Source organism: Prionailurus viverrinus, chromosome C1 (assembly GCF_022837055.1).
Source record: "Prionailurus viverrinus isolate Anna chromosome C1, UM_Priviv_1.0, whole genome shotgun sequence".
Taxonomy (NCBI): domain Eukaryota; kingdom Metazoa; phylum Chordata; class Mammalia; order Carnivora; family Felidae; genus Prionailurus; species Prionailurus viverrinus.
The window spans coordinates 179,105,470-179,127,327 of NC_062568.1; the positions used below are offsets into that span (position 1 = coordinate 179,105,470).

The following is a 21,858-nucleotide window of genomic DNA, read 5'->3' on the forward strand; positions in this document are numbered from 1 at the left end:
AACTAATATTACACTATATCTTCACTAACTGGAATTTAAATAAAAACTTGAAACAATGAAATAAAATAAAATCCATTGAACGGGGCTAGGTAGTTTTGTTATTTACCAAGTTTTATATCCATGAATGGCCTACCAGCATTTTGTGGATAGTTGCTTAATATCAATCACATCAGTGGTAAGTGGTAGAATCAGAACTTGAACCCATGCTTTCTGACTCCATAGCCTGGACTTTCTTTTTCTTTCTTTTTTGAATTTAGTTTTTGTTTTTATCAGTTTTATATGCTCATAATTTAAAGACTGATGGAATTATCCAAGTTATATTATAATAAATAGCAGTCGTTAGCCCTGTCTATTCTCACCTTACTCAGAGGCAGCCACTTTCAACATTTTTAGCTAACTTTTTTTCACATTTAATTCCACATCTCCAAATAACGTGGTTTGTTGTTTTTGGGGGGTTTTTTTTGTTTGTTTGTTTGTTTTTAATTTTTTTTTCCAACGTTTATTTATTTTTGGGACAGAGAGAGACAGAGCTTGAACGGGGGAGGGGCAGAGAGAGAGGGAGACACAGAATCGGAAACAGGCTCCAGGCTCTGAGCCATCAGCCCAGAGCCCGACGCGGGGCTCGAACTCCCAGACCGCGAGATCGTGACCTGGCTGAAGTCGGACGCTTAACCGACTGCGCCACCCAGGCGCCCCGGGGGTTTTTTTTTGCTATGTCTTCGTATTTTTAGTTTTAGGAATTATTTACTTATTTCCTACTATGGAACTTAAAGCTGTAGTTCTGTTTTACCGTACCCTCTACCCCCACCACACACATGTAAACTTCTAGTCTCCCTATTTTTTGCAGTATTTATTAACTGAATATTTAATGTTTACTATAACTGTTTAAATGGTATTCACAGCTGAACCTTGTATATGATTTTCTCCTTCCTCCTTTTATTTTTCTAAAAATTGTCTTGTTTTTTCATTTGCTTATTTTTCTGTGTATTTATTACTGATTCAACATCAGCGTCAGTTGTGTGAATTCCTCTCATTACTTTCCAACACATTCAGTGTTCTCTCAGTTTCAGATTCTTGAAGATATCTCTCTTAGAGCTTTTCTGGATTAGTTGTTCTGCTGTGAAACTACCATTTTAGGTTCACCCTTCACTGTCATATTTTGAAAGTCATTATTCTCCTCTTTCCTTTATTTCTTTTATTTATTTATTTTGAGAGAGAGAGAGAACAAGGGGAGAGAGACAGAAGATCTGAAGTGGGCTCTGTGCTGACAGCGGAGAGCCCAATGTGGGGCTCAGTCTCACGAACTGTGAGATCATGGCCTGAGCCAAAGTCAGACACTTAACTGACTGAGCCACCCAGGCGCCCCTTATTTTATTTTTTCCTCTTTTCTTAGTTTATACTCACTCTTTTGTGGAACATATCCTCTTGTAGCCTCCTGAGATGAGGGTTGTGAAAAATAAATTTTTGAACTTTTGCATGTCTTTATTCTATCCTCATAGTTGTTTGATATTTTGGCTGGGTATAATCTTCTCTTGGAAATCATGTTTCCTCAAAATGTTGAAGGTATTATTTCACTGTCTTCTAGCTTTTCTATTAAGTCTAACACCATTCTGATTCTTCATTCTCTGCATGAAACCTTCCCACCCACCCACCCCAACCTTTTGGGAAGCTTATACAATCTTTTTGTTTCCAAAATTATAAAATTTCACACTGATTATCCTCAGTATGGTCTAATATCATCCCATGTTAGATGATAACGGGCCTTTCGATCTGAATATTCAAGTCTTCAATTCTGAAAAATTTCTGAAACTAATCTCTTTTTTTTAACACACCACCAAACTCAAAATTTAAAATAACTTCTATCAATGTGATCTCCACATGTCCCCAACTCATTATTGTCCCTATCTAAGGTACCCTTGCTGAATCCTGTGTTTATTATTTTCCTTTTTTTTTTTTTAATTTTTTTTTTTTTAACGTTTATTTATTTTTGGGACAGAGAGAGACAGAGCATGAACGGGGGAGGGGCAGAGAGAGAGGGAGACACAGAATCGGAAGCAGGCTCCAGGCTCTGAGCCATCAGCCCAGAGCCCGACGCGGGGCTCGAACTCACGGACTGCAAGATCGTGACCTGAGCTGAAGTCGGATGCTTAACCGACTGAGCCACCCAGGCGCCCCTACTATTTTCCTTTTTTTTCTTTCTTTTTCATATAGTTATATCTCAGCTTTTTGTATTCCTAAAAGGTATATGTATATATTTTACTTATTCTAATTTTATACAAAAGATAGCATGTATTCATTCAATTTATTCAATGTAATCCCTATCAAAATTGTAGTGTTGGGGCACCTGAGTGGCTCAGTCGATTGTATCCAGCTCTTGGTTTTGGCTCAGATCATGATGTCACAATTCATGAGTTCAAGCCCCACGTTGGGCTCCATGATGACAGTGCAGAACCTGCTTGGGAATCTCTCCCTCCCTCTCTGTCTGCCCCTCCCCAGCTCACATGCATGCTCTCTCCTCTCTCAAAATAAATAAATAAACTTAAAATAAATTCCAACAGCATTTTCCTCAGAAACAGAACCAAAAAAAAAATCCTAAAATTTGTATGGAACAGTAAAAGAACCCGAATAACCAAAGCAATCTTGAGAAAAAACAAAGTTGGAGGCATCATGCTCCCTGATTTCAAATATTTTAAAGCTATAACACTTAAAGCAGTATTGTGTTGGCATAAAAACCGACACACAGATCAGTGGAACAGAATAAAGAGCACAGAATTAAACCCACACATATATGGTCAATTAGTTTATGACTAAGGAGCCAATATACCATGGGGAAAGGATAAGCTCTTCAAGAAATGGTGCTGGGAAAATTGTACAGCCACATGCAAAAGAATGAAATGGGATCACTATCTTATACCATACACAAAAATTAACTCAGAATGAATTAAAGCCTTGAATGTAAGACCTGAAACTATACAGCTCTTAGAAGAAAACATAGACAGTAAGCTTCTTGAGATAAGTCTCCTTGATTTTTGAGTCTGACACCAAAATCAAAAGCAACAAAAGCAAAAATAAACAAGTGGAACTATATCAAACTAAAAAGTTTCCATGCAGTAAAGGAAACCATCAACAAAATGAAAAGGCAACCTACTGAATTGGAGAAAATATATGCAAACCACATATCTGATAAGGGGCTAAGAACTCATACAACTTAATTGCAAAAAGAAACAATCCCATTAAAAAATGGGCGGAAGATTTGAATAAACATTTTTCTTTTCTTTTTAAGTTTTTTCATTTATTTTGAGAGAGAGAGAGAGCATGAGTATGAGAGGGGCAGAGAGAGAGGGAGGGAAAGAATCCCAAGCAGGCTCCATGCACTTAGCATGGAGCCTGATGCAGGGCTCGATCTCACAAACCATGAGATTGTGACGTAAGCCAAAATCAAGTGTCAGATGCTTAAGCGACTGAGCCACCCAGGTGCCTCTGAGTAGACATTTTTCTAAAGAAGACATGCAGAGGGCCAATAGGTACATTAAAAGATGCTTTACATCATTAATCATCAGGAAAATACAAACCACAATGTGCTACTACCTCATACCTGTTAGAATGGCTATTACCAAAAAGACTAGAAATAACAAGCGTTGGTGAGGATACGTAGAAAAAGAAACCCTCATGCACTGTTGGTAGGAATGTAAATTGATGCAGCCATTTTGGAAAACAGTATGGAGGTTCCTCAAAAAATTAAAAATAGAACTACCATATGATCCAGTAAGTCTACTTGAGTATTTTTCCAGAGAAAATAAAAACACTAATTCAAAAAGATATATGTACCCCTTGTTCCTTGCAATACTATTTACAGTAACCAAGATATGGAAACAAACCTAAGTGTCCTTCAGTACATGAGTGAATAAAGAAGTTGTAGTATATATACACAATGGAATATTATTCAGCCATAAAAAGAATGAAATTTTAGCATTTGCAACAACATGGATGGACCTCAAGGATATTATGTGAAGTGAAATAAATCAAACAGAAATACAGATACCATATGATCTCTTCTATATGTGGAATCTAAAAAAATATTTTTTTTTAACTAAACTCATAGATACAGAGAACAGATTGGTGCTTTCCAGAGGTAGATGGTAGAAATGGGTGAACTGCTTTTGTTTTGTTTTAGTTTAAATAAATTGAATTTTTTTTTTTTTAATGTAAAGTTAAACACTGCAAAAAAAAAAAAAATGTAGCAAGATGTATGTAATCTGCTCATGATTCTTTAGGTTGGTAGTTTGGCCTGTTATAACTGAGTTGTTTCATCTCTGTTCAAGTGGTATTAGCTAGTGTATCAGTTTTCTGTTGCTGCTAGTGTATGTTATCTATTGCTATATAACAAATTACCATAAACTTAACATCTTGAAACAACAGAGTGGGTCAGGAGTCCAGGCATTTGCTTAGTTGGGTCCTCTGATTCTGAGTCTTTCAGAAAGCTGAAATCAAGTTGTCATTCAGGGTTGAGGTCTCATCTGAAGGCTCAGCTAGGAAAGAATTTGCTTCTAAGCCCTCTTGTTTGTCAGCAGAATTTCAGTTCCCTAAGGACTGTTGGACTGAGAGCCTCAGTTTCTAGCTGGCTGTTGGCCAGAGGCTGCCCTCATTTCTTTATCACTTGGGCCTCTTCAACATAACAATTTGCTTTGCCAAAGCCAGCAAGGAGAGAATCTTCTAACAAGACAGAAATTACAAAGTTATGTAACTGAATCACAGAAATAATATCTCATCACTTTTGCCACATTTTGTTCGTTAGAAGCAAATTGCTAGCCAGCCAGCTGTTCTCAGTGGGAGGGGATACAGAAATTGTGTGATTACCAAGAGGCAATTAACATTCTTAGAGGCTGCCTACCACAGTTGGGTACACTAATATGTCTAGGGCCTAAGCTGTGATAATTGAGTTTCTCTTTCATCCAGTCTGTTGCCATACTGGAGGCCCAAGCTGGTTTATATAACAGCAGCAGGTTCTAAAAGAGTAAGAGAAGATACACCTGGTTGGCTCAGTTGGTTGAGCATTTGACTCTTGACTTTGGCTCAGGTTATGATCCCAGGATCGTGGGATTAAACACCCCATCGGGCTCTACACTCAGCGCGGAGCCCGCTTCAGATTCTCTCTCTTCCTCTGCCCCCTCTCCCCCATTCATGTGCTCTCTCTATCTCCTTCTAAAAGAGGAGGAGAAAGTAGAAGAAGCTACACACAAGGTCTCCTGAAGCTAAGCGTGGAATTCAGACTGTGTCATTCCATTGCACTCTGTTAAAGCTAGTTGCTAGGCTAGCTTAGTTATAAAGGATGGAGAACTAGATCCTACCTCTTTTTTTCTCCTGTGAGCACTTTTTTTCCTTCACTTTTTTTATTGTAAAATACATATAAAATTTACCATCTTTTTTTAAGTGTACAGTCCGGTGGTATTTTTAAAGGGTTTATTTATTTTTAAGTAATCTCTACCCCCAATGTGGGGCTCAAACTCATGATTCTGAGATCAAGAGTTGCAAGCAAGGGGCGCCTGGGTGGCTCGGTTGGTTAAGCGTCCGACTTCGGCTCAGGTCATGATCTCACGGTCTGTGAGTTCGAGCCCCGCATCAGGCTCTGTGCTGACAGCTCAGAGCCTGGAGCCTGTTTCAGATTCTGTGTCTCCCTCTCTCTCTGCCCCTCCCCTGTTCATGCTCTCTCTCTGTCTCAAAAATAAATAAATGTTAAAAAAAAAAAAAGTTGCAAGCTCTACAAACAGCCATCCAGGCGACCCTACGGTTTAATGGTATTAAATACATGTATAATGCTGTGCAACCATCACCACCATCTGTGTAACTTTTTTCATCTTGTGAAACTGAAACTCTATACCCATTAAACAATAACTCCCCATTCCCCTCCCCCCCACACACAATCCCTGGAAACCACCATTATACTTTTTTTTTTTTTAATGTTTATGTATTTTTGAGAGAGAGAGTGAGTGTGAGTAGGGGTGGAGGCAGAGAGAGAGACACAGAATCTGAAGCAGGCTCCAGGCTCTGAGCTGTCATGACCTGAGCCGAAGTGAGATGCTTAACCGACTGAGCCACCCGGGTGCCCATCTTTTTATTTTTAATGTTTATTTTTTATTTTTAAGAGAGAGAGCACCAGCAGGAGAGGGACAGGGGGCAGGGGTGGACAGAGGGTCTGCAGCAGGCTCCATGCTGACATTAGCAGAGAGTCTGTTGCGGAGCTCAAACTTGTGAACGGTGAGATCATGACCTGAGCCGAAGTCAAACATTCAACCGATTGAGCCACCCAGGTGCCCCATATCCTTTCTGTCTCTATGATTTTAACTACTTTAAGTACCATATGTAAGTGGAATCATACAGTATTTGTCCTTTTGTCACAGGCTTATTTCATAAAGTATAATGCCCTCAGGGTTCCTCCGTGTTTAGCATGAGGATTTCCTTCATTTTTAAGGCTGAATAATATTCTCTTGTATGTGTATATTACATTTTGCTTATCTATTACTCCATCAGTGGAAATTTGGGTTGTTTTCACATTTTTGCTATTGTGAATAATGCTGTTACGAACAAGGGTATGCACACTATCTCTCTGAGACCCTACTTTCAGTTCTTTTGGGTGGTATACCCAGAAGTGGAATTGCTGAATCGTGTGGTAATTCTATTTTTTTAATTTTTTGAGGAACCCCCACACAATTTTCCATGGTGGCTATACCATTGTACATTCTAGACCTTACCTCTTGAAGAAGTACAACAAATTTGTAACCCTTTTAACTCTACCATATACGTTTTTAGTTTTTATTTGCTAATATTTAAGATCCTTGTATTTATATAACAAATGAATATGCCTGTAATTTTTCTGTCTCATAATGTCTTTGTCTGGTCTTGGTATCAGGATCATGCTAGCCTCCTAAAATGAGTTGGAATTCCCTACTATAAATGTAATGCCTATCACAAGGGAGGTGCACAAGTTTATTTATTAGTTGAATGAATGAATGGATAAGTAAATGACAATAGAGGAGACAGAAGTGTCAGATAAATAAAAATCAACTAGAAAAAAAATATGAATAGTTGACAGAATTTTTTTAATGGTAATTCATAGTTTCTTTCTTAATCTGCTTGCTTAATCTTATTTTTGTAGCCTTCTTAGGATGGACATTTTGATGTTATCTTCTCTGCTCCCAAAGTAGAATTTACTTTGTTAAAGCAGAACACAAACAAGTTCCTATAATTTGTAGTGTATTCTGAGGTCCTGGTTACTATGGTAGCTTCAAGGAAGCAAATATAAGGAGGGGCCCCTGAGAGTGAGGAATGTGAGTAAAGAGCAACATAGCTGAGGGGCGCCTGGGTGGCGCAGTCGGTTAAGCCTCCGACTTCAGCCAGGTCACGATCTCGCGGTCCGTGGGTTCGAGCCCCGCGTCAGGCTCTGGGCTGATGGCTCAGAGCCTGGAGCCTGTTTCCGATTCTGTGTCTCCCTCTCTCTCTGCCCCTCCCCCGTTCATGCTCTGTCTCTCTCTGTCCCACAAATAAATAAACGTTGAAGAAAAAAATTAAAAAAAAAAAAAAAAAGAGCAACATAGCTGAAACATCGACTTGAAAATCACTGCTCCCAGGACATTCAATAATTTGAGGTTTTGTAGGCTGAAGGACTTGGATAGAGTAAGCACTCCAAATATATCCAAAAATAACATTTCTGTGTTTCTTTTTAAAATATTGGCTCATAATCAGACTGCTGCAAACCTTTATATTCTCAAGTTTCCATGTAATGGATGAACTGATATATGTCATATCTGCTGTGTGGCATTTGAAATTCTCTGCAAAATTTGCTTCAATTGAAATTCCCTGTAAAACTTACCCTCAAATTGGCACTATTTGCCCTTCCTTCTTTGGAGTTCGCTAATCTTGGTCATTGAGAAAAATAACATATAACTTATTTTTTTTAAGTTTATTTATTTATTTAAGTAATCTCTACACCCAACATGGGGCTCAAACTTACAACCCTGAGATCAAGAGTTACATGCTCTTCCAACTGAGCCAGCCAGGCACCCCAACATAAGATTTTTTTTTTAAATTTTTTTTAACATTTATTTTTTGAGAGACTGAGAGGGACAGTGTGAGCAGGGGAGGGGCAGAGAGAGAGAGGGAGACACAGAATCTGAAGCAGGCTCCAGGCTCCGAGCTGTTAGCACAGAGCCTGATGCGGGGCTTGAACCCACAAACCCTGAGATCATGACCTGAGCCGAAGTTGGGTGCTTAACCAACTGAGCCACCCAAGCACCCCCCAGCATATGATTTTTTTATGATAGTTTCTCCCTATTTAGAGTCAGACACTGTATGTGATAAGATGAGCAGAAACCATCTCAAGGAATGAATGCTTTCAAGCACCTGAGCTAAAACACATTATACACTTGTAATACATTTGGTTCTAGGTATATAGGCAACTGCAGCCAACAGTGAATCACGTTCAGTTATTTGGTAGCTGTTGTCTGTCAGTAGGAGACAGACAAATTCACCTTTAGAAATACTATTTTTCGGGGCGCCTGGGTGGCTCAGTCAGTTAAGCGTCCGACTTTGGCTCAGGTCATGATCTTGCAGTTTGTGAGTTTGAGCCCTGTGTCGGGTTCTGTGCTGACAGCTCAGAACCTGGAGTCTGCTTTGGATTCTGTGTCTCCTTCCCTCTCTGCCCCTCCCTCACTTGTGCTTCATCTCTCTCCATCAAAAATAAATAAAATTTTTTTAAAAATTAAAAAAAAAGGAAAAACTATTTTTCTAGAGCTCAGCTTTTTTCTTCTTTCAAGAACGTATTAAATCATTGCTTTATTATTGTGAGGATCAAATGAGAGCATGCATTTTGTTTAATTTTTTTAACAAAACATTTTATTTAATGTTTGATTTAATAGCACTGTTATAAGAACTTTACAAATCTTAACTGATATAGTGCTCATAACAAGCCTGTGAGGTAGGCACTATTATGATACCCATTTTGCAGATGAAGCTGAAGAATAGAGAAGTTTAGTATCTTGTTTAGGACATACAGCTAGTAAGTGGGATTCATACCCAGGTAGTCAGGCCTCAGAGGCTCTCTTCTTAATCATTATGCTATGCTGCCTCTATGTGAAAATGCTTTTGTAAGCTATAGGTACTCCTCAGCTTCTCAGATGTTAGTAGGAGATTTTATTAAGTGCCTAACACTGTACTAGATGTTAAAGGAGATATAAAGGAATCATAAGCTTGCCTTTGAAGAATTTATAATCTGGTTGGCCGAAAGAAATCTAACACAGAAAACAGCAATAATATGACAGCCTGTAAAATCACTGTCTACCAAAGAACCCTCCACATCTAGTAAAAATGCACCTTATTTTCTTTGAATGCTGTCTCATACAGAATAAAATCTAATGCATAATAGACATACAGTTAATGTTGATTGAATGTACATGTCTGTAAATAATATTTTTCTCATTTCCACAGTGCACAGACCTAGGGTATTCTTTGCAGAGAAAGAATTCCTTGTTATACTTTCTGTGCCATGTAGTGAGTTTATGGTTTATCTACATAGTCAGCTTTTTATTATTAATTTTTATTTATTTTTGACAAAGAAAAATTATGTGTATTTAAAGTGTACAGTGGTGTTTTGATATATGTAGACATGATTGTGAAATGATTACCACAGTCAGACTAACATATCTTTACTCCTTAACTCTGTTTTTGAGATAATTTCGCATTTACAGAATGATTACAAGACTAGTACAGAGAACTTATATATCCTTTACCCAAATTCCCCAAATGTTAACATTTGTTCTATCATTTTCTCCCTCTAATGATATGTATTCAGTGTATGATATGTGTACACAATGTAGTACATACACTATTACTGTTTTTCTGAGCTGTTTGAGAATAAGTTGCAGACATGATTCCCTTTGCTTTTAAATCAGTGTGTATCCTCCCCCCACCTCTCTAACATTGCTACAGTACTTTAATCTATAGACCTTATTTAAACTTCACTAGTTAACCTAATAATACCCTTTAGAACAATACAAAAATATTTTGACTACCCATGTTTTAAACACTGTGATAAACACTGTGATATAACACAGTATTTAAAACATATATATATATATATATATATATATATATATATATATATAACAATCCTGTATTTAGTTCCAAGAGAATTGTGAGCAGGTGCCCTGTCCCCCTGACTTAGTCATGCAGGCAGGGGCAAATGGCTTTGTTTGATTTTCTTTCTTTTGTATGATTCAGTGGAGCAGCGTGACTTCATTGGAGTGGACAGCACGGGAAAGAGGCTGCTCTTCATGGCTAATGAAGCAGACTTGGATGAAGAGCTGGTCATTAAGGGATCCATCCTGCAAAAGTAAGCCCTAGGGTTTTTCTTTCTGGCAATTCTCCTTGTCTTAAAACAAAATAAAACCACCCAGTGGATGGGAAAGAGGGAATGAAAACGAGATTATACTGTGTGAAATTGACAAAAGTATGTGACTATTTTCCCATGAGACAGGATGAAGGCTTTTCTTCCCCACATAAGCTTAGCTTTTCCCTGTGTTTTTTTCTTGCCAAGGTAGAGTCAAATCCTGCACAGCAGCTGTGGGGAGAACAGAGAACAGGACTGTCTTTCTAACAGTGTTATAGACCTTCTTTTTCTTTTTTTTAATTGTGGTAAACACACATTTTAACCACTTTTAAGCATACGGTTTAGTAACGTTAAACATATTCACATTGTTATGAAACAGATCTCTAAAACTTTTTCATCTTGCAAATCTGAAGTTCCATATCCATTAAACAACAGCTCTTCTCTTTTTCCTGTCCCCAGCTCCAGGTAATCACCATTTGACTTTCTGTTCCTATGAACTTGACTACTTTAGATACCTCAGATAAGTGGAATTATATAGTACTTGTGTTTTGTCAACTGGCTTATTTCACTTAGTATAATATCCTCAGGGTTCCTTCATGTTGTAAGCATGTGTCAGAATTTCCTTCTTTTTTAAGGCTATATAATATTCCATTGTGTGTATATGCCACATTTTTAAAATGTATGCATTTGCCCATGGGCATTTGGTTTGCTTCCACCTCTTGACTATTGTGAATAATGCTGCAGTGAACATGTGTGCACGTATCTCTTTGACATCCTGCTTTGAATTCTTCTGGATATACACCCAGAAGTGGGATTGCTAGATTATATGACAGTTCTAGTTTTAATTTTTAGAGAAACCTCCATACTATTTTCCATAGTGGCTGTACCATTTTACAATTGCACAAAGGTTCCAATTTCTCTACATCCTCACCAACACTTGTTATTTTCTGTTTTTTGATAGTAGCCATCCTAATGGCTACAAATAAGCAAACCAGGCACATTTTCTTTAAATAGCATTTATTGAGTGCTTACCCAGCATGGACTTTTTCATCAGAAGCCACCATACTCAGAGCTTTACTGCCTCATACCAGTACATAGGAATGTTTAAAAACTGTTTGGAGCCTGGGTTGGACTTGTCTGTAGTTTTGCCATAGCCTGCTTGTCCCAGATTGTAATTCTCTGTTATTCTTGACTAAACCCATTTTTGCTGTTAAAAAACAAAACAAGGGGCGCCTGGGTGGCTCAGTCGGTTGAGCGTCCGACTTCGGCTCAGGTCACGATCTCGCGGTCTGTGAGTTCGAGCCCCGCGTCGGGCTCTGGGCTGATGGCTCAGAGCCTGGAGCCTGCTTCCGATTCTGTGTCTCCCTCTCTCTCTGCCCCTTCCCCGTTCATGCTCTGTCTCTCTCTGTCTCAAAAATAAATAAACGTGGGGCGCCTGGGTGGCGCAGTCGGTTAAGCATCCGACTTCAGCCAGGTCACGATCTCGCGGTCCAGGAGTTCGAGCCCCGCGTCGGGCTCTGGGCTGATGATGGCTCAGAGCCTGGAGCCTGTTTCCGATTCTGTGTCTCCCTCTCTCTCTGCCCCTCCCCCGTTCATGCTCTGTCTCTCTCTGTCCCAAAAATAAATAAACGTTGAAAAAAAAAAAATTTTTAAAAAAAATAAATAAACGTTAAAAAAATTAAAAAAACAAAACAAACAAAAACATGTTTGGACCCTGGACAAAATGAATGTGAGAAGAGTAAATTGGGAAAGAAAACTGTCATTGATTTTGCTATCCAGGACAACAGAGGTAGGAAACATATTTCAAACTATATATTTTAATGAAAATGAAATTAAATTCTAGCTTCAGCTAGCCCAGTTAACCCAATGTGTTAGAGTTCTATATTAGAGCCTTTGTTGTCTTATCTATAAAAATGTGTTTAATAATAATAGGGCTGCTATGGGGAATAAAACTGGCAGAAATTTCAACAGCGACAAAGTAGGATAATTAAATATAATAAAGTTTAAAAATTGAAGGTCAAGGAAAGAAACAAGATTCTGATGAAGAATAGAAAGGAATAAAGGTGGGTCCCAACTCCACCCTATCACTCCTCCCCAGAAGCCATACTGATGTATTAATGAAATCCTGCAAATTCCCACTAAAAGCTCCAAAGCTGGAAAGAACCAAACCAAGCACATTTTATCTTCTTTTTTAAGTACTTTTATCTTCTTCTGACCGAGAAGTAGCATGAACAACTACTTGCAAGTAAATGATGAAGCAGGGAAAATGAACAATGAGGCTGACTCTTTAACAGAAATGAAAGATCAAGCATAAAAATGAATAAGTGAAGTAATATGAAGCTGGAGACTATCCCTCTTTAGGAATGGAATATAATCCTTAATTATGTGGACTGAAAGAAGAATCTTTAACAGAATCTCAGGAAAGAAAAATGTGTTTTTTTAAAGATTATTTTTACTTATTTTGAGAGAGATATAGAGAACAAGGAGATGAGGGTCAGAGAAAGAGAGCAGGAGACAGAATCCCAAGCAGACTCTGCACTACCAGCACAGAGCACAACATGGGGCTCAGACTCACGAACCATGAGATCGTGACCTGTGTCGAAGTCAAGAGTTGGACACTTTATCAACTCAACCACCCAGGCCCCCCAAGAAGAATGTTTTAACAAAGATTCTGTAGTACCTTAGCTCTGTTCCCTCTGCTCCTTCTATCCCTCTGGCTCCCATCATTCCCTGAAGCCATAGAAAAGTACACAGAATATAAAATAACCAGCACTACTGGGTATTTACCCAAAGAAACCAAAAATAGTAATTTGAAAAGATATGTGCATTCGTATGTTTATTACAGCATTATTTACAGTAGCCAAGATATGGAAGCAACCTGTCTCCATCAATACATTGATGGATGAATGAATAAAGAAGATGTGGTAATATATACAATGAAATATTACTCAGCCATAACAAAGAATGAGATCGTGCCATTTGCAACATGAGGATGGACCCAGAAGGTATTATGCTAAGTGAAATAAGTCAGAGAAAGGTAAATAACCATATATATGATTTCACTTATTTTTTTTTTTTTTTAAATCAGAAATAGGGGCACCTGGCTGGCTCAGTTGGTGGAGCATGCAACTCTTGATCCGGAGGTTGTGAGTTTGAGCCCCACATTGAGTATAGAGATTACTTCAAAATAAAATATTTTGGGGGCGCCTGGGCGGCTCAGTCAGTTAAGTGTCCAACTTCAGCTCAGGTCATGATCTCATGGTTCATGAGTTCGAGCCCCACATCGGGCTCTCTGCTGTCAGCTCAAACCCGCTTCACATCCTCTGTCCCCCCTCCCTGCCCCTCTCCAACTCGCATGTGCTCTCTTTCTCTCTCTCTCTCTCTCAAAAATAAACATTAAAAAAATTATTTAATAAAATCTTTTTTTTTAAATATGAAAATTAAAATAAAAGCAGAAACAGGCTCATAAATAGAACAAACTGGTGGTTGCCACAGGGGAGGGGAGTAGGGGGTGAGTACAAAGAGGTGAAGGAGAGTAGGAGGTACTGGTTTATAATTATGGGATGAATAAGTCACAGGAGTGAAAGGTTCGACATAGAGAATATAGCCAATGGTATTATAGTGTTGTATGGTGACAGATGGTAGCTACACTTGAGGTGAGCATTAACAGTATAGAGTTGTCAAATCACTGTATTGTACATATGAAACTAATGTAACATTGTGTATCAACTATACTTCAGTAAAAAGAAAAAAAAAGAAAGGAAAAAAATAACCACCACTCACGTGGTAGTTGGTCTCAGGTACAGGAGGATGAAAGATAAGAACTCACCCATATCATACCAAGACAAATAAATCAAGCATGAACAAGACCAAAAGAACTGGTATGTCAACTGGGCAAACATACAGCAAACAAAATAAAAGCAAGAAAAATGTTCTAAAAGAGACAAAAAAAAGTACCCTGACAACATAACTCATTGCATAGAATTTCTTACAACTGTAAAACAATTCATCAAAATGTGAATTTAATAAATAAAAGTTCAGTGATGAGATGGTAAAACAAAATGAGATAAAAGAGGATATTTTAGAACTAAGAAAATAAATTGAAGACAAAATAGCAAAGGACAGAACAGATACCATTGAAAATCAAATTATTGACATAAAAGAAAGGTTTGAGGTATTCAGTAATTTCAACAAAAATGATTAGAAATTATAGAGACTCTGATAGAAATAAAAGATAAAGATGATAATAAACTAATGTCTCTGAAATACAGAACTAAACATGGACCAAAAGATGTATTCAAAGATATAAGGACTTCTTGGTAAAGTAATTTTATTTGAGGATTTTAACATAAAGTTAGAAGGGCTGATGACTTCTGAAGCCCCACTAAAACAGCAATACAGGGATTTTAGAGAGATGTAAATTCAGAAGACTAAAGAAGATGGAAAAGGAAAGAGCAACGTCAACAATTTGGAAGCAGGAAAGCAGGACAATTTAACATACCTGAGAAAGCTGAGCTGCAAACTGATTTACCCTATGAAACTCTTTAAAGAGTCAAGATTCAACAGCACCAAATAAATCTACAAGTAAAGCTACAGGATTACTTGAAAATGTGTCCAAATTGTAGATCGATCCTCAGATTACCTCCCCCAAACCTCACAACCCTAGCAAGAGACTGGAAATTTATTCCCAGAAGAGGGTAAAATAGAAGATCTCTGGATTGGGGCACTAGGCATAAATGAGGATGGAGATATGTTGCAAAAAAATGAGTAGGAAGTGTATGTCCTGAGGTCTTCAGCTTCTGTCTCCCACTTAGCTTCTAAATACTAGCAGCCAGGCTTGCACCTGTCAAGCAAGGGCATTAGAAGATTCTTCTCTATGGTAGCAGACTGAGAAAGACAAATACCATATGATTTCACTCACGTGTGGAATCAAAAAAACAACAAATGAATAAGCAAACAAAAAGCAGAATCAGACCTATAAATACAGAGAACAAACTGATGGTTGCCAGAGAGAAGAAAAGTGAGGGAATGGGCAAAATGGATGAAAGGGAGTGGGAGATACAGGCTTCCAGTTAATGGACTGAATAAGTCACAGGAATAAACGGCATGGCTTGGGGAATATAATCAATGATATTGTAATAGTGTTCTATTGTGACAGATGGTAGCCACACGCTTGTGATGAGAATAGCATAGCATATAGAGATGTTGAATCACTATATTGTGCACATGAAACTAACATAACATTGTGGTCACCTATATTCAAAATGATTTTTTCAAGGGGAACATTTAGGAGCACGTGGGTGGCTCAGTCGGTTAAGCATCCAACTCTTGATTTCAGCTCAGGTTATGATCTCATATGTGTGAGTTCGAGCCCCACATCAGGCTCTGCGCTGACAATGTGGAGCCTGCTTGGGATTTTCTCTCTGCCCTGCCCTCCCCCCAAAATAAATAAACTTAAAAAAAAAAAAAGAATAAAGGGAGCATTTAGAGAACAAGATGAAAAACTCAATTTTGAAAAATGTTTCACAAAGTAGAATAAAACAACATATTGATGAAAAATAAAGAAATGCTAAATAAATTAAAGGAGCAACCAAGAACATTTGAATATTTGGAGTTCCAGAAAGAGAAAACAGAAAATGAAGGGGAAAGATTTTATCAATGAAGTAATATAAAAACATTTCTCAGAATGAAAGGGGCTGGGTTTCTAGACTAAAAGGAAACAGTGTCCAGCAAAATGCATGAAAAGAAACATACCAAGATTGTCATTATGAAATGCTATAACACTGACATCACAGAAAAGATCCAGCAAGCTTCCAGATAGGAGGGGGGATGTCACATGTAAAGGAATTAAAACAGCTTTGAACTTTTAACAGCAGCACTAGAAACTAAAACAGAGGACGGCTTTCAAAATTCTTAAATCTGTATGTAGTCAAACTATCAATCAGGTGTGAGAGTAAAATAAGAATTTTACAGACATTTGCTTTCCATGTATCTGTTTTCAGAAAGCTGCTAGAGAATATATAACACCAAAACCCTGGCATAAACTAAGAAAAGAGAAAGACATAGGATATAGGAAAAAGAATCCCTAGGATGATGATAAAGGGAGATTCCAGGATAACATCTGAGCCCCCAGTGTAAATGGCAACCAGACCAGATTAGAATAGGTCAGAAAGCTTTGGGAATAATTTCTTCAAGATGATCATATTTCTTCTGATGAAAATGGCAGAAGAGTTGATGTGTCTCAACATTTTGAGATGATTTTGAGTACTTGGTGATTAGGTTGGGGTTGAATTATTGATAAATATCTGGAAAACCAAGAAATGAGAGACAATAATGCCAAGGCAAGCAAAAATATGCAAGAAAAACATTAATCATTAGTTACTGAATGTCTCAGCTGTAACTAATGTTTATATTTGCATAGTAATGTAATCACTAACTTGATCTAACCAAAATTATGATATAATTACTTTGGAATGATGAGAGGGAGGGTTAGCGTGTTGGAGACGAGGGAAGACAAGAGAGATAAACTTCCTTTTTAATAGTTAATAGCTAATACCTAAAGCTGCAGTGGTAATAACTTAAACTTTGATTACTGAACTAACCAAAATTGTAAAATTATATTGGGAAGGTAAAAGGTACAGAAGTATGGCTGTATGTTGGTAGGGGCAGAGCTGGTGATGAAAGAAACCTAAATCCTCATCTTCCATACTGGGAAGTCAACAGATGATGTCTGAAATGGGAAATGGGACACCTGGGTGGCTCAGTTAGTTAAGCTTCTGACTTGGGCTCAGGTTAGGAACTCCCAGTTCATGAGTTCGAGCCCCGCGTCAGGCTCTGTGTGGACAGCTCAGAGCCTGGAGCCTGCTTCAGATTCTTTGTCTCCCTCTCTCTGTGTTCCTCCTCCACTCACAGTCTGTCTGTCTGTCTGTCTCTCTCTCAAAAATAAAGATTAAAGGGGCGCCTGGGTGGCTTAGTCGGTTAAGCGTCCGACTTCGGCTCAGGTCATGATCTCACGGTCCATGAGTTCAAGCCCCGCGTCGGGCTCTGTGCTGACGGCTTAGAGCCTAGAGCCTGTTTAAATTCTGTGTCTCCCTCTCTCTCTGACCCTCCCCCGTTCATGCTCTGTCTCTGTCTCAAAAATAAATAAACGTTAAAAAAAAATTTTTTTTTAAATAGTAAAGATTAAAAAAATGTTTTTAAGAAATCTCAATATTAAAATGTTATTAGAAATACAGATATAAATACTAAATGGATCCACTAAAAGAATTGAAAGTGGGTGCTTCTGGGGAATGGAAAATGGGGTAGGAGAAGGGATAGAGGACTGAAATTTTTCCTTGTAAGCCTTGAGAAACTGCTTACCTCTTTATGTTCATACATAATTCAATTTTTTAATTAAAAACAAGATAAAATATAATAAAGTTTCTTGAATCAAGTAAAAATTTACAAATCTTAATCTGCAAATTTAGGGTGCCTGTGTGGCTCAGTCAGTTATGCATCTGACTCTTGATTTTGGCTCAGGTCATGATCTCATGGTTTCGTAAGTTTGAGCCCGACATTAGGCTCTGCATTGACTGCATGGAGTCTACTTGGGATTCTCCCTCTCTCTCTCTGCCCCTCTCCCTGCTTGTGCTGTCTATGTCTCTCTCAAAAAAAAAAAAAAAAAAAAGAATCTGCAAATTTTAAGAGTGTAGTGTGTTCTAAGAAAATTTGGCCAGATGTATCCTAGTAAACCTGTTAAACTTTAGGGATAAAGAAAAAATTCTTCAAGCATCAAAGACAAAAAGCTTATCACTTACATGAGAGAAAAATTAAGCTTACTTCCAAGTTCATCACAACATTAAATACCAGAGGAACCATATGTGCAGAGTTCTCAGGGAAAGAAAATGGAACTTGAGAATATTGTAAACAATAAAGATATCTTTTATATTTAAAAGCAATAGGAAGACATTCTCAAACATGAAAGGACTTATAGATATGGCACCTATGGGCCCTTCTTGGGGGATAAAAAAAGTTCTTGACAACTAGCTGCCATGTCATAAGGACATTCAGGCAGGCTATGGAGAAGTCCATGTCATGAGGAACTAAGGTCTGCCAGCAACCACATTAGTGAGCTTGGAAGAGATACTCTGAGACTTGTCAACAGCCATGTCGAAAGCAGATTCTCCTCCAGTCAGCCTCGAGATGACTGCAGCTCTTGGCCAGCAGTTTGACTGCAACCTCATGAGAGAACCTGAGTCAGAACCACTAACCCACTCCTGGATTCCAAAAACTGTGAGAAAATAGTTTGGTTTTTTTAAGCCTCTGAGCTTGAAGTAATTTGTTATATAACATAGATGACCAATAAAATTCTAAATCTCTAGACTTTGTTTTTAAGAAATAATGAAGTTGAAAGACATCTCAAAGGGGGGAAATGTGCTTATATGGCACAGTTCCTTTCCTTTCAGCCTCAGTTTGCTCCCCACATATCCTGGAAGTAGGGAAAGTCATGTGGCTATGTATATGGTATGTATCCTGTCTTAGCTGAATGCCTTTGCTAAGATCTTGGACGAATCATCAGCTCAATCCAAAACATCAAGGAAATGGGCAGTCATCCTGTGGTCTTACTAAACTTCAAGGGTTTTTGTTGTTTAAACATTGGCAACAAATAGCCTCATAATTTTTCTTTTTTGTGCTTCCAGGGAGAGAGGCCTAGGTTAGAATGGATTCTTAAGAAAAGGAACCACCTCTTGACCCACAGTGTTCATTGTTATAGTGCCATATGATAGACATACAGGTAAAATGCCTAGGTCCCCCTTCAAGGGAGGACTTGCTGCTCATCTATAGGAAGTGTAATTAGCAAACAGCCTCTAGTCATCACAGACTTCAGGATCTACCTCATCTGTAAAGAGCCACATTGAGGTCATACCCTTGCTGGGGCAGCAAGAGTAAATGAGGGATGGATATAAAGGCCTGGTCACTCTGACAGGAAGTACTTCACAACTCCCTGCTGTGTTGGCTGAGGCTTTGTACAACCTGCATCTTGGTTCAGTTTTTCCTCTGCCCAGTCTTGCTTCCTCCTCTTCCCTTCATGGGTATTGATCCCTAATAAGCATCTTGCACCCCAAATACTGTCTCATCTCACTTCTTAAGAATTCAGCCTTGAACACAGAATAATCGTTTTCCCCATGGTTTGCTACTGCCTGATAAAGCAAAACCCTCGGGGTGATCCTTTTTGCAGTTGTAGAATTAAACTGCCTGGATGATTAAATTGTTTTCTTTCTCAGGAAGCAAGCCCTATGCATTGACATGTGCATGTATAAAAACTATGATGCAGGGTACCTGGGTGGCTCAGTCAGTTAAGTGTCTGACTTCTGCTCAGGTCATGATCTCGCGGCTTGTGGGTTCAAGCCCTGCATCGGGCTCTGCACTGGTGGTGTGGAACCTACTTGGGATTCTCTCTCTCTCTCCCTCTCTCAGTGCCTTCCTGACTTGTGCACGTGTGTGCGCTCGCTTTCTAAATAAATAAACAAACAAACAAACATTTAAAAGAAAAAAACTATGTTGAAAGTTAACTAATAACATGTATGCCTCTTAAAACTCCTGACTGAGCATGTACCAAAAAACATATGCCCATTCAATCAGAGTTTTTCCAGCTTCACTGCTGTAAGCATTGATTTCTTGTCTACCCTTTTCATAAGACCAATAGTTCTCAACTGTGGGGGGTATTTTTTAAATGCTGATGGCTGAGCCCCACTGCTAGTGATTCTTCTTTAATTGGTCTGGCATAGAACGGGCATTTTTAAAAAGCTTGTTGTTTGAAATGTAATGCTGAAAACCTATTCCTGTTCGGCTTACTAGTTTGTGGCCTAATAGTATTGCTCTTTTCTCTATAAATATTTGATAAAGAGATAATCATTTGGTCAGAGTCTAAAGGAATTTTCCAGCACCCCAGGAGTAAGTGGAAGCATAATGAAAGTAGACCAAACACTAGAAATTGCTGCTTGGAGCTCTGATTCTCATTTTTCAGGGGCTGCAGGCCATGTCCATATCACAAGGAGAGGGCCCCAGCTAGTGTAGGCAGCATCTGTCTAACATTGTAGACATAAAACAAACAAACAAAACAAAACAAAAAAAGCATTGTAGACCTGTTTACAGAGGCAAATATACCCTAGAGTATTCAAATGGCAGCCCGCTAGATTTGTGGTGTTGCAGTCAGACCCAATGATATGGCTGGCATTTGACCCTCTGGGCCAAGTGATTCTGGAGAATTAAATGACATATTAGGGGCACCAGGCTGGCTCAGTCAGTAGAGCATGCAACTCTTGATCTTGAGATTGTTGGTTCAAGCTCGATGTTAGGGTATAGAGATTACTTAAAAATAAAATCTTAAATGAACAAATCAGGAGACTATAGATGCTGGAGAGGATGTGGAGAAACGGGAACCCTCTTGCACTGTTGGTGGGAATGCAAATTGGTGCAGCCACTCTGGAAAGCAGTGTGGAGGCTCCTCAGAAAATTAAAAATAGACCTACCCTATGACCCAGCAATAGCACTGCTAGGAATTTATCCAAGGGATACAGGAGTACTGATGCATAGGGCCACTTGTACCCCAATGTTCATAGCAGCACTCTCAACAATAGCCAAATTATGGAAAGAGCCTAAATGTCCATCAACTGATGAATGGATAAAGAAATTGTGGTTTATATACACAATGGAATATTACGTGGCAATGAGAAAAAATGAAATATGGCCTTTTGTAGCAACGTGGATGGAACTGGAGAGTGTGATGCTAAGTGAAATAAGCCATACAGAGAAAGACAGATACCATATGGTTTCACTATTATGTGGATCCTGAGAAACTTACCAGGAACCCATGGGGGAGGGGAAGGAAAAAAAAAAAAGAGGTTAGAGTGGGAGACAGCCAAAGCATAAGAGACTGTTAAAAACCGAGAACTGAGGGTTGATGGAGGGTGGGAGGGAGGGGAGGGTGGGTGATGGGTATTGAGGAGGGCACCTTTTGGGATGAGCACTGGGTGTTGTATGGAAACCAATTTGTCAATAAAATTTCATAAAAAAAAAAAAATAATAAAAAAATAAAAAATAAATAAAAAAATAAAATAAAATCTTAAATAAATAGCACATCAGTTAAAAAGTACTTCATCAACTATTTGTCTCCTTCTCATAAAGACCCTTGTAATTACATTGGACCCACCAGGATAATATAGGATAACCTACCCATCTCAAGAACCTTAATTGCACCTGCAGAGTCCCTTTTGCCATGTAAGGTAATACTTTCACAGGTTCCAAAGTGGACATCTTTGAGGGCCCATTATCCTATCACAGTCTTCTTAGTTTTTTAACATGGTTTTCAAGAGCTATATAATTATCTGTCATATGAATATATACCATCATTTATCTAACCATATCCAGTGTTGGGCATTGAGGTTGTTTCTAATTACTTGGCTCTTGATTTTTTTATTTTATTTATTTTTTAGTGG

General features: G+C 38.4%; 1 protein-coding gene across 2 annotated transcripts in view; it reads left to right on the forward strand.

Moving 5' to 3' along the window:
* The window catches only part of EIF2B3 (eukaryotic translation initiation factor 2B subunit gamma), a 122,379-nt gene that overhangs the window by 40,279 nt on the left and 60,242 nt on the right, over positions 1–21,858 (forward strand). For both annotated transcript variants that reach the window (XM_047872466.1, XM_047872467.1), the window contains exon 5: positions 10,273–10,384. In XM_047872466.1, coding sequence (XP_047728422.1) covers positions 10,273–10,384 — 112 coding nt within the window. The remainder of the gene's footprint in view (positions 1–10,272; positions 10,385–21,858) is intronic.